This window comes from Engraulis encrasicolus, chromosome 23 (genome assembly GCF_034702125.1).
Source record: "Engraulis encrasicolus isolate BLACKSEA-1 chromosome 23, IST_EnEncr_1.0, whole genome shotgun sequence".
NCBI classification, from domain to species: domain Eukaryota; kingdom Metazoa; phylum Chordata; class Actinopteri; order Clupeiformes; family Engraulidae; genus Engraulis; species Engraulis encrasicolus.
The window spans coordinates 37,486,502-37,503,705 of record NC_085879.1 but is presented as its reverse complement, the minus strand read 5'-3'; the positions used below and the strand labels follow the sequence as shown (position 1 = coordinate 37,503,705).

The 17,204-nt window shown below is 43.9% G+C and overlaps 1 protein-coding gene across 1 annotated transcript in view; it reads left to right on the top strand.

The window, feature by feature from the left end:
• LOC134440008 (kyphoscoliosis peptidase-like) overlaps nucleotides 1–14,917 on the top strand; it is an 18,457-nt gene extending 3,540 nt beyond the window's left edge. The window contains exons 3-8 of the mRNA XM_063189934.1: nucleotides 831–1,405; nucleotides 2,379–2,493; nucleotides 5,311–5,428; nucleotides 11,007–11,198; nucleotides 13,239–13,429; nucleotides 13,587–14,917. Of these exons, the coding sequence (XP_063046004.1) occupies nucleotides 831–1,405; nucleotides 2,379–2,493; nucleotides 5,311–5,428; nucleotides 11,007–11,198; nucleotides 13,239–13,429; nucleotides 13,587–14,917 (2,522 nt within the window). The remainder of the gene's footprint in view (nucleotides 1–830; nucleotides 1,406–2,378; nucleotides 2,494–5,310; nucleotides 5,429–11,006; nucleotides 11,199–13,238; nucleotides 13,430–13,586) is intronic.
• Nucleotides 14,918–17,204: the final 2,287 nt, after the last annotated feature.

Here is a 17,204-nt window from a genome sequence, read left to right as displayed (position 1 = left end):
CCAGTGCTTGACCCCCCCAGCTCCCCATCCCACTTAAAGTGCAGCAGAGATTAAGTGCATAATACTCAACACCCCCCCCCCTCTCTCTCACACGCACGCACACACACACACACGCACACGCGCACACACACACACACACACACACACACACACACACACACACACACACACACACACACACACACACACACACACACACACACACACACACACACACACACACACACACAGAAATGTCCAAAAGGATAGATGGATAACATTTAAGACAGCAATGTTCCTCAGCAGTCCTGCAAATTCAAAAGTCTAATGGCCTGGTGGTAAACGCTGTTGGCCTGTTAAAAGCCTTTATTTGGACAGAACAGTGAGAGAGTGTGACAGACAATGAGTAAGAGAGAGATAGGGGAAGGATCAGGAAAGGACCTTGAGTTTACTGTGTTTCTGACAATCAGGTCAATCAAAAAAAATCTTGATTTTGTCATTTGTTAATGTTTCTTACAGAACAAGGAACATGAGCAGTGTTCTTCAACTGAAGAGTGAAGGGGCTTCAAAGTCAAAAAAGCTGTCTGTGACTGATGTTGACAGCCTACTCAATCACCAGCCCAACTGCAACAACAACAACAACAGCAACAACAAAAACAACAACAACACAAAAGCAGCAGGGGATGCCTATCCTGGTCTAAACAAGCAAAAAACTGGCACTCAGGAGGAGGAGGTGGAGGAGGTGGAGGAGGAGGAGGTGGAGGAGAGGCCTCATCAGCCTCCGCCTCCGCAACGGGATTCTGATGCCCCCGTCGATGACTCCATTGCCCCGTCGTCTCCCCGATCTGAAGAGGTGGCAGATACATCTGTCATGGTGAAGCACCAGGCACAGCGCAGAGTGGAGCCGGGCAAGGCGGAGGACAGCCGAAAGCTGAAGAGCAGCAGTGGCATCAAAGATATGGTGCCGTCCTCTCCTGGCAATGTTGGCAGGGGTGTCACATCTGCAAGGAGCAGCAGCAGAGGTGCCAGTCGTGGTGGTGGTGGTGGTGGTAACGACGGTGTCACTTTGGCGAGGAGCAGCGTGTTTGAAAAGTGGGCCACCATGGACAGGGACGCCGCCCAGAGGCCGTTGGCAAAGAGGCAGCTGTCGGACGAGAGCAAGGAGTCCGTCCATCCGTCCGGGGGGGTGAAGAAGAAGAGCGTGGCGGCGGACAGACAACAACATGCAGCCTTGGGGGGATGGAGGGCACCTTGTGCCAGCTGTTTGGTTACTAGGCCCACACAGAGTAAGGAGAGGAGACAGGTAGCCTCTGATAAGTCATGTCCTACTGCTATGCTTACACGGAGGAAATTACAGAGAGAACTGCTCTCAAGTGAAGACGTCTTTGAGAAGGTTGATGCCCACGCCGTCAGAGTTGGAAAAGAGGTGAGAGCTTTAGAGATTTTTGTAAATACATGTAACAGTTTTGGGAGGTTTTAACCTTTATTTAGACAGGACAGTGAAGAACGGGACATGGGAATGAGCGGGAGAGAGACAGGAGAGGACCATGAATCGTACACAGGTTGCTGGCGTAACAGTGCAGTCAGAGAGAGTAGAGAGAGAGAGGCTCCATTGGCCCATTGTTTCCTGGTTCTATTATGGCCCCCCTTAGGCAGACCTAGGCAGACCTAAGGACTGTTCTATTCATTGTAGGAGCATTATGACATGGCCCTTTAGGCAGACCGGAACCTGGTCGTGTTAGGTGCCCATAGAAACCTATTATGTTGGCATATCTCTATATACTTAAAGAATCTCTGGTGCAGTGGCCTACCGCTTAAAACACGGCAGGGTCTGCTTTGGAGAAAGTCTGAGCTGTCCAACCATACTCATGGCCTTGATGTTACTGGAGTTGAAAGAGAGGATAAATTGGCCATTTTTAGTGACCATCATTCAGGCAGAATGGCATTTGGCATTTGTTTACATTCTCTTCATCTAATCTAATCTAATCTAATCTAATCTAATCTAATCTAATCTAATCTAATCTAATCTAATCTATTTCTGAGGTGGGACAACAATGACATGCCTTTACAGTTTTCTGATTGCAGCATCAGTTTTTGGCAGGCTTACATATAGCGCCCAAATAAAACACAAGTCCCATATACAGCATAAATTGTATTCTAAGAGACAGTGGCCATGTTTACGTAATGTTTTACTTCTGAACGAATAGTTCAGTTGAGTTTACAATTACACTTTCATTTGATTCCTAATTGTCAAGTGTTTACATGATGTTTGCAGAGTGGAATAAAGTTTTATTCAGAATTAAAAATGAGTTTATTCGGAATTAAATGTCTCATTTAAATGAGGCCATTGTGGTGTTGTTACATCTCCACTACAAACAGCATTGCCAACTGTTTTACAGATGAGGAGCAACAAGATCTACTCTCTGGAGACCATCACAAAAACCATCACCGAGGGTGCACAGAGTGATTTGCTGAAACTCCGGGCCATCTGGATATGGCTCTGCCACAACATTGGTGAGTGTGAACAGATTGGTTTACTATTTATAGCCTATAGTACAGACATTGGACTAGGAAAAGAAAGAAACGTAGAATGCCAGATGTTGATTAGGGGCAACTAAAAGATTCACAATTTAAAAAAAAAAAAAAGTATTTTTTTGGGGCTTTTCCACCTTTATTGGTTTTTGTAAGATAGTGAAGGAGAGACAGTAAGTGAGCTGGGAGAGAGAGATGGGGAAGGACAGGCAAAGGACCCGGACCGGGAATCGAACCTGGGTCGGCCGAGTGGCAAACGTGTGCCCTACCATATCAGCCACGGTAAGGCCACAAAAAACATTTCAATTTTATCTGCACACCTGGATGGTATACATTGTTTTTTTTTGTTTACAAACATTTGTGTTGTGAGGAGGAGCATGATGCTAAGCAGTCAACCACGTGAGCTCATTTTTTGACCGACAGCCTCGTCCAACAATCAGAAGTTGAACAGTGCGCAGACAGGGTCACCATTGTTTACAGACGATAAACTTATGTATAGCTGGTGATCTGATTCCATTTTCACTGAGAAAAGTCAAGTGCATCATGACAACACTGCAATGACATGAGAAGAGATGAGAGTACTATTGCGTAACAGAGTGCCAAGTAACAGCACCTTTTTGGTATCAACAAGCTCATGAAGTCTATGTCTATTTAAAAAAAAAACTTTATTGGCAGTAGAGAGGCAATCAGAACCATACAAATAAACATACCACACACACATATACTTGAAAAATAATAAATAATAAAAATACACACAAAAAACACATACAGTATACAAACTATATACAAATGAAAATGACTAGGAAAAGTTCATCTTGATTGTGAGCTTATGTTACATTCGTTGGTTGTGTTGTTGTAGGTCTATTGCACTGCTGGTGCATCATGCATTATTAGCTGTGATTACTGTGGAGGAGGCCTAGTGGTTAATGAGGAGCAGAAGTGTCAAAATCCTGGGTCAGCACGGTTTCCTTTCAACACGGCTGAATTCAGTAAGCGAACTAGTCTACCTGTCAATCACAGCAGCGATTCTACTACTCATTTGGGGGCCCCAGGCGGAATATGGACATGGGGCACTTTTGAATTACTTTCTCATTTACTTTCACTTTCACTTTCGAATTACTTTTTAATTACTTACTTTTTTATCAAGGTGAGGCTGATTGGTGGTGGTTCCCTACAATGGGCAACATTGTTAGGGCTATAATACATGGGGTTTTTGTTTTGTTTATAAACATGGTGTTGTGAGGAGGGGCAAGATATTGGCAGCCAACCACTTGAGCTAATGTTTTGACTGACAGCGGTTTCCAACAATCAGAGGTTGAGTTGTGCGCAGCAAGGGTCGCGCAGCCAGGGGAAAGCAAAAATGTAGAACCCATCTATAGCCTGGTCTACTTATTGGTAAAACTGGCCCTGGTCAATCAGCATTATGATCATCTGATTCAGAGCTGGTTGGAGGACATTTCTGGCAGGGGTTTGTACTGTCTGAACCCAGGATTGACACGTCTGATATGATAGAGGAACGGGGTCACTGAGGTCATGTTCTGCGTACTGTACACAGCCTACGCTTTTTCCACCCCACATTGTGAATTCTTCAGAGTTAATTCAACACTTAGAGAGTATGTTGGGCCGAAATACACTTCAGAAGGTGTTAAATTGGCTCTCTAAGTGTTGAGTTAACACTGCAATCTTTACTGTGCATGTTGCAGCAGCTGCTGCCCAAGCGTAGCTAGACGGCGGCCCTCTGGGCACTGTAAACATCCATATTGGACAAGACAAGCAGCTGTCAGTGTGTAGACTAGAGAGTCTGTAGTGAGCCTGTAGTGTTTACAGCAGCACACCATCAGCAGCATCAGCTGCTATAGTCACAATAACAACACAACAGGCTGTTTACTACAGCTGTCTGTCTGTCTGTCTGTCTGCCTGTCTGTCTGTCTGTCTGTATGTCGGTCTGTGGTCTGTCTATCAGCCTGTCTGTCTGTCTGCTGTATGTCTATAGTCACAATAACAACACAACAGGCTGTTTACTACATGATCTGTCAGTCTGTCTGTCTGCCTGTCTGTCTGTCTGTCTGTCTGTCTGTCTATCTGCAGGTCTGTCTGTGGTCTGTCTATCAGCCTGTCTGTCTGTCTGTCTGTCTGTTGTATGTCTGTGGCCTGTCTATCAGTCTGCCTGTCTGTCTGTCTATTGTATGTCTGTCTATTTGTTGGCTGTCTGTGTCTATCTGTCTGTGTCTGTCTATCTGTCTGTCTGTCTGTCTGGGTCTGAGACAGATTGTGCCGGATGTATTGTCAGTGTGCCAATGCAACATGACAGCTGTGGCTTTTGCTATGTTGAAATAATGAGAAGCCTGCTTGCCTGCCTGTAGGAAATTAGAACCGCATTAATCAATAATGAAAAAAAACCCCACTGGGCACGGCTGTTTACATTAGCAACAATGTTGTCTAAATGTTTGATCACTTTTGAATTTCCTGTAATATATATAAATGATCATTACCTGTACATTAATATTGCAATTGATTGTGTATTTTTCGAGGTCAGTGATTCATTTACTCGCCACCAATAAAACTGGCACCAAACATTTGTATAGCATTATAATGGCCTGTGTAATGCGGTACTGTTCTGTGCATAGTGTATTCCTACGTTCTGTTCTTTTTCATATTGATGCTTAACGGAAACTTTTTTGAACTCTGTGTGTGTGTGTGTGTGTGTGTGTGTGTGTGTGTGTGTGTGTGTGTGTGTGTGTGTGTGTGTGTGTGTGTGTGTGTGTGTGTGTGTCCGCCTGCGTGCATGTGTATCTGTAGAATATGATGTGAGCGGCTACCTGGGTCTGACTAAGAAGGTGACTTCACCTGAGGAGGTGGTGGAGACGGGCCGTGGGGTGTGCTGCGGCTACTCCAGCGTGCTTCAGCAGATGTGCAGGTCAGCAATGAATCTACCCATTGCTTAACTCACTAACACATAGTAAAGCTTCAGAAAAAAGGGGAAAAAACGGAAGCGCTGCGTTGCTCCAGACCTTTTTACACAAGTGCTCTAACAGTGAGTGGGTAAAGTTGACATCAAAAAATAAAGAGCAGGAAACTGTGGCACTCCGTTATCTTATTTTTTTACTAGTTCAAAGGCAAATAGACTGCCATAGTTAAGTTTCACAGTGTTAATTCAACACTTAAAAAAGAGTAGGACTAACACGATGAATGTAAAGTGTATAAAAAGAGTGCTGTAAGTACAGTGCGGCAAGATGAGTAATATTTGTATCCCTCAAAGTCAACTGGTGACTGAGGAACTTTTTCCTTCCATTTTGTTGAATTATGTGTGGCGATCCGACAAAGAGTGGCAACAACCCTGATGATGGTCACACACCAGCACTACACTACACAAATAACACTTAGCATCAAACTGAAAATGTATTCCTAAATTTGGAGGAAATAAATGATTGACCCCAAACGACATGGCAGAGAACACAATTGGAGGAGGCAAAACACAGGGCGAGTCATGGGATATATTGAACATTTTCATCCTTTTCCAAGACAATAGTTGATGATGTGCAGTGTAATTATTAAACTAAAGGCCACTTTACTCCTTCCTCACCACCACACTACCACTTCTCGCCTCCTGCCACTGTTTATTTTTCTTATTTATCTTATCTCTGTTACATGTTGAATGTTAAATTTTGAATGTTAAATGTTAAATGTTCATTTGTACTGTATTTACTATTTATTATTGCCCATTGTTATCAGTCCATCACTGTTACCTGTCCTGTCTTGCACTTTATGTCAGTCTGGAAATGTCAGTTTTGTATATGTCTTGTCCTGGCATGGTAAGGCAAGGCAAGGCAAGGCAAGTTTATTTATATAGCGCATTTCATACACAGGTGCAACTCAATGTGCTTCACAAAGTTAACAAATGTAAATGAAAGGAAAACAGGGAAATGAATTAGAGTCAAAAAAAACATTTAAAACATTAAGATAAAACATAAGGTAAAAATAATAATAAAATAAAACATAAATAAACATAAAACCTTGAAAAACAATTCTTATTTTACTAATTTACTTCTCTTATTTTACCGTCTTTTCATTCAATAATTTAAGACAGCATCTGAGAACAGCTTTGTCTTGAGTCTAGATTTAAAGCTATCAATAGTGGGTGCATTTTTTACGTCATCTGGAAGCTGGTTCCAAAGCTTTGAAGCATAGAAGCTAAAGGCTGCCTCTCCACATTTTGTTTTGACTTTTGGAATCACCAGCAAATTCTTCTCCGTTGACCTTAGTGACCTGGCCGGTGCATACAGCTGAAACATATCCAGTAGATATGTGGGTCCCATTCCATTTAATGATTTAAATACAAGTAGCATTGCCTTAAAATCAATTCTGTAGCTTACTGGGAGCCAATGCAGCGATCTTAAAATTGGAGTAATGTGGTCAAAACTTCCTTGTCTTTGTAAGAACCCTTGCAGCTGCATTTTGTACCAGTTGAAGCTGTTTAATGGTCTTATTTGGGAGGCCAGTAAACAGACTGTTACAGTAATCGACTTTACTAGAAATGAAGGCATGTATTAGCTTCTCCAGATCATGTTTAGACATCAGGCCCCTAAATTTAGAGACGTTTTTTTATGTGATAGAATGCAGACTTAGTAATAGCTTTCATGTGACTGTTGAAATTTAGGTCACTGTCAATGAGGACCCCAAGATTTTTAACTGTTTCCCTTGGTTTCAGTCCCTTCGTTTCAAGGATAGTAGCAATCTTTTGTCTCTCCTCTCTTTTCCCAAATATAATTACTTCAGTTTTTTCTGTGTTCAGCTGGAGGAAATTGTGAGACATCCATTTGTTAATGTGGTCCATGCAATGATAGAGTGATTCAAGGGGGGTGTAGTCATTGGGGGACATAGATAAGTAGAGCTGGGTATCATCCGCATAGCTATGGTAATTTATGGAGTTATTCTCGATAATGTGTCCCAGTGGCAACATATACAGATTGAACAGTAGTGGTCCCAGAATGGAGCCCTGGGGGACCCCACAATCCAGAGACATTGGTGATGAAGTATGTCTTCCAATGGCGACAAAAAAAACTTCTTTGTTGTAAGTACGATTTTAACCAGTCGATCACTATGCCCGTAAAACCAACCAGTGTTCCAGTCTATGTAGTAGTATAGAATGATTAACTGTATCGAAAGCAGCACTCAAATCAAGAAGTACCAAGACGGATGATTTGCCAGCATCAGAATTCAATCTTATGTCATTCATAACTTTGATAAGAGCTGTTTCCGTGCCTACCACAGCACTGAAACCAGATTGAAACTTATCAAAATAGCTATTAGACATTAAAAAGGCAGTTAATTGGTTAAAAACAATTTTCTCTATTATTTTACCCATAAATGGTAGATTGGATATGGGCCTATAGTTGTTTAGTACCAGTGCATCCAGGTTGTTCTTTTTCAGTAAGGGTTTCACAACTGCTTCTTTCAGACAGCCTGGGAATATGCCTGTTTGTAGTGAGGTGTTGATGATCTGAAGTACACCTGGTGATATTAGGTGTAAGATGGATTTGAAGAAGGCTGTTGGTAGAATATCTAAGTCAGATGTAGAGGAGCTAAGACTTTGTACCGTTCTATTAAGAATGTCCACATCAACTAAATTAAAATTTCTCATGAGGTTAGGATTTAACTTCACCGTAACAAGTTGGTCCGAATCTTGGGTCGGTTGCACATGTGTGAGTATGTTTGTACGTATTTTTTCAATCTTACCTTTGAAAAAGGATGCAAACTCATTGCATTTGCTGACTGAGAGGAACTCAGAGGGCATTTGATTTGGGGGCCTTGCTAGCTTTTCCACAGTGCCAAACAGGACGCGTGCATTATTAATATTTCTGTTAATTATGTCAGAGAAAAAAGATTGTCTAGCTTTAGAAATTTCTTGGTTGTATTTCGAGAGTGTGTGTTTATAGATTTGGTAGTGGACTTCAAGTTTGGATTTACGCCACTGTCTTTCAGCCCTCCTGCATTCTTGCTTTAGCAATATAACTGTGGGATTCATTCTCCAAGGGGCTTTTTTATGTCCCACTGTTCTGGTTTTTTCGGGGGCAATAACATCCATAATATGGGTCATCCTTGCATTAAAATTAACCATGAGATCATCTGCATTCTCTGAAGTTTGATATAGAGGTATGGTATAGAGAGAAAACGTAATTTCATTTTTCCTTGTATGTCTTGTGCATATGATGAAAGTGACAATAAAAGCTGACTTGACTTGACTTCACAAACAAGCAAACAAGTCTGTCAAAAGCTTCAAGAGGGCTAATAATAGTATGCATAGCTGCCTGTTATGTAGCATGTGTTGATTGTGTGGTTATACTCTATAGAAGCCGTTCCCAAACTTAACCATGGCAAGGCCCCCCATATTCCAGCAAATTCCAGCCAAGGCCCCCCTTATTAGGGTCGTGCCACACAATTTTGTGCATACCCTTTCACAACCATTGTGACTAATGTTCATAGTCGTAATATATTGGAGTTCTTAACTAGCAGGAATATTGTTAAGCATATTTCTTGGTTTATTTTGCTGTACATTAGTGATATAATTCATTGAAAGATTTAATTTGTTCTGCTATGCTTTTCTTGCCAACCTGCCGCGGCCCCAGTAGCACCTCCTCGCGGCCCCCCAGGGGTCCCCGGCCCCCATATTGAAAACCCCTGCTCTAAAGAGCGAGCCAACCATTCGTTCAGGTTTTGTGAGGACAGTCTGGACCCAAAATAGCTAATTAATTAATAAGTGCTCTCCTCAGCAGTAATATAAGTAAGGGTTAACGTTCGGCGAGAAGGTCGCTACCGTGGAATAGCAGCACGACAGAGAGAATCTTTAGACCCCGACGCGGAGCGGAGGGGTCTTGTTCTCTCTGAAGTGCTGCTATTCCACAAAGCGACCGACTCGCCGAAAGTTAACCCGCTTATTGTATGGATATACTTAAATGATTCACACATGGCGGGGACATTTCTTTAGGCCTATTTAATGTGAAGTCTAGGCTATTATAGTTTTTAATGTCAAAAGATTGTTGCTGCACAAAACAAAACAGTGCCGTTGTGGAACACCGCTAACAGCTAGGTAGCCAGGACAACAGGTGTTGTCTATCACAGCAGCTGATTAATTGTTGAAAAGTCGCTTTAGCAGTGAAAAGTCTTGTTGCCATTGACAGCGGTCTGTTATAGACCAACCCGTCCGTTATCGAAAAATAACAGACGTGCGAACGTTGGGGAGCCCCGTTGAAATGAATGGAGCATTCGACCGATGACGTCACAACCATATAATAATGGGCAATAATGCCCCTCTCCCCTCTCCCCTGCCCCCGGCCGCCATAATGGGCCATAAAGCATCTGTAACTGAGTGCTTTGTGCAGCCCACAGTTCATTACAGTGAAAATTGCTTGACCGTAATATTTTCGCCCTCCTTCTTATCCGATTCTCATGGACTGTCATAGGCAAATGTTGAGAGAGTTGGGCTTATAGGTTGAGTTTAAGGATTGCTGGTTTGCATCCCCCCATCCAGGGTTTTAAATTGACTTTTTTTTCCATCACCAGTCAAAATGATTGGCAGATCCTACTAGGTAAACACACATTCACTAATGGATCAAAGTGGATAGTAAGTTGGTCTTCTACCAGCCAAACTTGTATTTCACCAACATCGCCCATTAACAGTCTTAATTTAGAGCCCTGCCCACATCGACAGGTAGGTGGGGGGACTCAATAACCAGCCAACCTTCATCTTCCTCCGTGACGAGGTACCCTGAGCATGATACGGTCTGGTTTCGCTACCTCCTTGCACTGGTCTGCAAAAGGTCATAGGTGCATTTCGTTGTGTTCACTGTGTGTTGTTATGCGCTGTGTCACAATGAGTGCGTTTACATGCAGTTCAGTATCCCGAATATGAGGCATATCCCGGTTATGATCATATTCGGGATAAGGTGTTTATATGCGCACAGAACGTTATATCCCAGTCTACATTCTTGGCCGTTATAGAATTCTCTTCAAATGCGTGTAGCCTGGATACCAGCAACAGCGTTCCATGGGAAGCTCCTGTATTCGGGATAAGGTGTATACATGCGTCAGTATCCCGGCTTCTTTCGGAAAACTCCACCTAGCATATCCCGATTTCTCAGTATCCCGAATAAGGGCTTATTCGGGATACTGAAGTGTTTATATGCGCAAACGCAAATTCGGGATACTTAATATCCCGATCATATTCGGGATACTGAACTGCATGTATACGCACTCAATGAGCACACTTACCAGTTCTAAAACGGAATATTCGGTTGAAATAAGTTCTGGAATATTACGTTCACAAGTGTGAAACAGCGTTCTGCAGCTGGACACAGCCACATTCAGAATTAATCAAGTGTGTACATGACTCGTGAGCAAAAATGAATACTGTCTGTCACCAGTCGGTTGCAATGGAATATTCCTTGTTTGTATCTGAACTCACTGACCCAGTGTGTCTTTCTCTCTTCTCTCTATAGGGTGGTGGGCATTGAGTGTGAGGAGGTCTCTGGCCATGGTAAAGGTGTTGGCTATCGGCAAGGCCAAACGTTCCAGGATACCAAGTCCAGCCACATGTGGAATGCGGTTAAGCTGCATGGCCATTGGTATCTACTGGACTCCTGTTGGGGCGCAGGCAGGGTGGACCTGGACAACAAATCTTTCATCAAGAGGTGAGATAGGCATTCATTAATTATTATCTTTTTTTACTTTTGACTTATTTCTTTGCGCAGAGCATCCGAATTTTCATGAAAATTGGAATGGCCCAGCCTTAATCTGTACTCTTGGTAACATGTTTATCATGATGTCGTTCAGTTTCTTCAGCAAAGAATTAATCTGCAGCTTATACACGCTGTTCCACCAGTGGAACACGATAATAGTCACTGAAAAAGCTTAACTACAGTAAAATAGTACTACACCACCATGACAGTGCACAGAACCTTAAGTAATACCTTACAACTTGGCCATTGTATTTCCATTCTGATAGCAACTAATTGATAACAGGGGTTGTGTCTTACAGGGTTAAGTGGTTATGGAAAGAGCAGTGAAGAGTGGGAGAAAGGGATATAGGGTTGGGTTGGAAAATGACGCAGGTTGTATTACAACTACCGAAGTGCACCGCAGCGCCCCTCTACTCGTGTAATTGCTTTGCAGGTCCTTGACCTTTACTTTACTGTTCAGGAATGTCGCAAGAAATAATAAATAAACAGATGGGCCCTCAAACAGACTGGGTGGGCCTGCTCTCAGGTGATGGTCCAGAAAGACAGATGCTGAGGCACTCAAGGTTGCAATTTTTTTTACTTTTTTATTTGGCTACATTGTGAGGCATTGTAGCCAAATAAAAAGTGAAAATATTGCAACCTTGAGTGCCTCAGCATCTGTCTACCTGGACCAAGTTTGAGAGCCCCTACACTGATGAGCACCAAGGAAAAAAGGTGAAGACCCAGAAGCACTGGAATTACCTGCTTGTGTTTGCTCTCAGACGATATCATGTCCAGTGATCAGCAACTAGCAATCAGAAGCCACAATTCAATGCCACATCTTACACAATACCTGGGTTTACCTATCCAAATACTAGGGCAATTGGACAGGTACAATCAGGTAATTTGGAATTTGTGGCACTGGCTTGTACACAATAAATATTGCTGTGCTAATTGAATGAATGAATGAATGAATGAATGAATACACCTTTACTGCCCCGAAGGGAATTTGTCTTCTGGGCGTTTTGGAAGTACAATAAACAATAAATATTTGGACAGACATTGCAATAGCACACAAGGACAAGATTAGACTAAAAAAGACAAAACAGAACATGCAAATAAGATTAAAAAAAATAAATAAATCATATATCCAATTACTGTACAATAATTCTGTTTGAATTTAACTTATTTAAAAGTTGTATGCTTCTAGGCACAAAAGATGTTAACCCTCTATTTGTCTAGAAGAAGGGTAACCTGTATCTAAAGCCAGAGGGTAGGGGGGAGTATTCCAAGAAAAGGGGTTGAGATGGATCGTTCAATATTTTTAAGGCTCAGGTAGTCGTGTACTCATCAGAAATATGCCGGATAGATTTACCAGTTATTTGAGATAACTGATAATTTGCCTGATAGATGTACACGTACCAGTTATTTTAGAGCCTAAATGTGTGCAAAGAAATCCTTCACAATGTCCATTCCACCAACGAACTTTAATACAACGTTTTGGTTATCCGACCTTCTTCAGGTAAAGTTAAAGGTAACTTAACCTGAAGAAGGTCGGATGACCGAAACGTTGTATTAAAGTTTGTTGGTGGAATGGACAGTGTGCGGGATTTCTTTTCACTTGACTGACAACCCGGCTGGGATAACATCCTACGCACCTGCCCAACTACAGAGGTGTGCAAAAGCGTCTTTATTGAACACAACCTAAATTTGTAACTTTGTCCAGCATGTGTCTGTTCTTAACGGAAAGACCACCTCCCCAACACTGAATGGCAAGGTTACCACACTCTATATAAAAATCAGATAAAACAATCTTAAAATCACTGTATCAGCTACGCGGTTTCCTTAAAAAATGAAGTCTTTCTCATAAATTCATGGTTAATAACACCCAGAGTCGATTTAGCATCCTATAGACTAGAGTGTATGTGGGCCCAGAGTGCTCTCAGTGTTAAATTAGCAATGCATTTCTCCGAATTCAAGTCGCTCATTACTGATTCATGTCTCTAACAACAGATATGATGACTTCTACTTCCTGACTGATCCTGAGAACTTCATCAACTCTCACTGTCCGGATGAGACTGAATGGCAGCTACTGGAGGAGCCCATCCCAATGGAGGAGTTTGAGAAGAGAGTCTTCAGGACCTCGGAATTCTACCGACTGGGCCTTACCCTCATTCACCCCAAACATTTCCTTCTAGTAACAGGTGATTACCGTAAAAAAATCCATTACTAAATCTTCATAAATGCATGGAATTATGTATGTATTTTGAAATTAAATCAAGTCAAGTCAAGGTTTATTTACAGAGCCCATTGAATCAACTGTCGATAATTCTTCACACTTCATTGTCTGTGTTTTGACAGAGAATGGTGAAGCCACAATTGCCATTGGGTTCTCCCAGCCAATGGAGTTCACCTACCAGGCCTCCTTGCACAGCTCCAATGGCCACCATGTGGAGCTCAGCTCTCCCATCGGGCTGCTCACTGTGACCAAGGGCAGCATGAAGCTCAAACTCATGCCTCCCGTGAGCGGCACGTTCGACGTGGTCGTGTTCGCCCGACCCGCCAACACCACCGGCACGTTTGGATGGGTCTGCTCCTTCACGCTGGAGTGCCCGGAGCCCGCGCCCGTCGAAGAGCTCCCAGAGAACCCCTTCCTGTCCTGGGGTCTACAGCAGAACTCCTGGGGCTTAGGCCTGAAGCCATGCGTGTACGGGTCTGACGCCATCGTACTGGAGTCTGGGTGCTTCGAGTTGGTTCTGGGCACGACCAGGCCTCTGATGGTGCTGTGTGAGCTAACACACAAAGACCTCGAGACGACGCTGGCCAAGCAGTGCCTCATGACGCAGATCGAGCCCAACCAGCTCACCTGCCACGTCCTCTGCCCCTACGTCGGCTACTACCGCCTCTCCGTGTTCGTCCGGGACTATGGTAGTCACGGCGACGGCTTCCAGAACGCGGGCAACTTCCTGCTCCGCTGCACGGGTGGCATGGTCAACCTCAACGAGCTCTTCCCGGCCAACCTCAGCCCGTCCTGCGGCCCCGGCGTGAGGACGCTGGATGCCGGATTGTCCAAGTTCAGCCACGCGACATCACTGCTGGCCACCCAGCAGGGGAAATGCAACATCACCTTCCACAACTCGCGGGACCTGGAGCTGCACGCCGTGCTATCCAAAGACCGCCGCAAATGCCCCGGGCACCCGCTCACCCGGCACGTCTTCCTCACCTACAGCGGCAGCAAGGTCACCGTCAGCGTCGCGCTTCCCGAGTCCGGCATCTACAAGCTGAGCCTTTATGGTAAGAGCGCCAGCTCTGACAATCAAGAGTTCGGCCTGCTCTGTGACTTTGTCCTGAGGAACAGCTCTGAGACGTCCTGGCCGCCATTCCCCTGCAGTTACACGGCCTGGCAGAAGGGCTATGTGTTGTTTGAGCCGCGGACTGGCCTGCTGGAGCCTGACTCGTGGGTGCGCTTCCGGGTCAGGGTGCCGGGGGCCGGGCGGGTCAGCGTGCAAGGTGAGCAGCGCACGGAGCTGCAGCTCAACAAGAGCCGTGTGTGGGAGGGCGAGGTTTACACGGGCAACAGCGCCTCCCAGCTCAAGCTGGCAGCCATGGGTACTGCAGGCAGTGGGGACAGCTGCCAAAACATGAACATTATCATGTCCTTTGATGTCTTGAGTGTGCAGAATGAACTGTGAGATGACAATGAGGTTGAATGGTGATAAAAAAGGTGCTACAAGCCTCATGTTGTTTTGTGAACTAACATGTCATTGACTGATGACAGGTGCTGAACTGTAAAGTGACTCATTGTGAGTCATTGTTAAAATGTTTAGTAATGCATTGAATATAACGTTAATCTTTTTTGTGTCAACTATGGATTTTATTTTTCACAAAGAATTAGAGCTGTGCATTAGTTCTGCATATGCCATGTAGTGTAAGAATTAGTTCCGTGTATGCCTAGCACTGTACAAGATTTTATTTATACTATTTCAAATAGTGATTGATTTGCTCTGTGTTATTTTTGCAACCAATGCGGATGTGAATAAATATCCATATAAGCCAAATCTACTGCATAGTAATAAATGTTCCTTATAAGGAAACGAAAGAGAGGACATGAAACCTAATGAACTTCATTTTTATTGTATTTATTATTAATCACTTATTGTTACCAGTCCATCACTGTTACCTGTCCTATCTTGCACTTTAGGTCAGTCTGCAAAATGTCAGTCCTGTGTATGTCTGTCTTGGCATGGTAAAGAGAAAACGTAATTTCATTTTCCTTGTATGACTTGTGCATATGAAGAAAACGACAATAAAAGCTGACTTGACTTGAACTTCCAGGAGTTGCCACTGATTAGGGTTGCATCACTTTATCATTTTATCAGTCTGTGTCAGATAAAGCAGATAAAGCAGAAAAACCCACCACACATACACACACATACACACACAGAGACACACACACACACACACACACACACACACACACACACACACACACACACACACACACACACACACACACACACACACACACACACACACACACACACACACACACACACACACACACACCTGTGCGATTTTACTGCTTACTTTGAAGACCATATCACAACAGCACAATAATAGAAACTCCCTTGCCATTTGACTTCCTTTCATTTCACTACATGCCTTTGCCCACTGGGCCAAAGTACAGCTCTCCTGGCTGGCCCTGTTGCATCATCACATGTAGCCAGGGCCATATTAAGGCACAGGCTAGATATGGCTGCAGCCTAGGGGCCCCCACCTGCCAAGGGGCCCCTGGCTGGCCAAAAGTGAAAAATTGTACAATTGTGACAGATGCAATATTGAAAAATGAACCTGACATGTTGACTACAGTTGGTAGACATGTAATCCTTAATTCCTAGCTCGTAATTATGACAGTATGTAAATTCCACAAAATTTGTCCTCCAGGGGGCCCCACAGCAACCTGTAGCCTTGGGGCCCCAGGCCATCTTAATCCGGCCCTGCATGTAGCCCATCTGGTCTGGCTGGTCTGGGAGTTCCCTTTGTAGGTTTCAACAGGACTTAACTCTACACTGTAGTAGACCTAGCCTGATTATGATCGACTTTCAAATTCTTTTGAGACTTGGTCTGACCAAGAGCATAACAATTTCAGTTTCTCAAATGGCATGGTTGACCCGCCTCCCTAGGTTTGCTACTGGTTGACTGGTTTCCGACAAAGTGGGTAGAGTTTCCGATTTTTCTGGAGATCAGAAACGATATTTACATTGCTCTTGGCATGACAAAAAACAACTCCGAAAGTGTTGCATCACTATTAGGGCTTTCAGGCCGACCAGAACGGAGCCGGAGCCGGTGCCCGCACCAGTTACGTTCAGCACTAAAGTGCTTATCTGCGAACCGCCCGTGTTCATACCGGGCTCTGAACTTTTCCCGCACGTGACTGCGTTACCCGGATGAACCTGCTGACGACCACGCTGTCGTCATGGTTCGTGGAGAAAAACGTAGTATTTTGCGTTTCGCATTGCGAACCAACTTTCCGGTTTGCTAACGCAAATATCTGTGGCGTGAACACAACGGCCGGTTCGCGATTAGGTGCGGGAACGGGCTCCAGCACAGTTCTCAGTCGGCCTGAACGTACTATAGGAGGACGTGGCTTGGCTACTGTAGGCCTACTACTCTACATGGTCAGCCTAGATAACGTTTCATACTATCTATCTACCTTGGATTCTCCCCAAGTTGCGTAACATGGGATTCTGCAATGTAGCCCCTTAATGTGCAGTCAGTGGAACGCTCTAATAGCCACTGAAAAAAAATTAACTGCCACAGTACAACACCACAGTGACAGTAAACAGGGCCTTTTGTAATACCTTGCACGGACGGGTGAGGCATAAATGCTATTTCGTTGTGTGCAGTCTGCACTTGTGTGCTGTGGAGTGCTGTGTCACAATGACAATGGGAGTTGGAGTTTCCCAGCTGGGCTTTCAC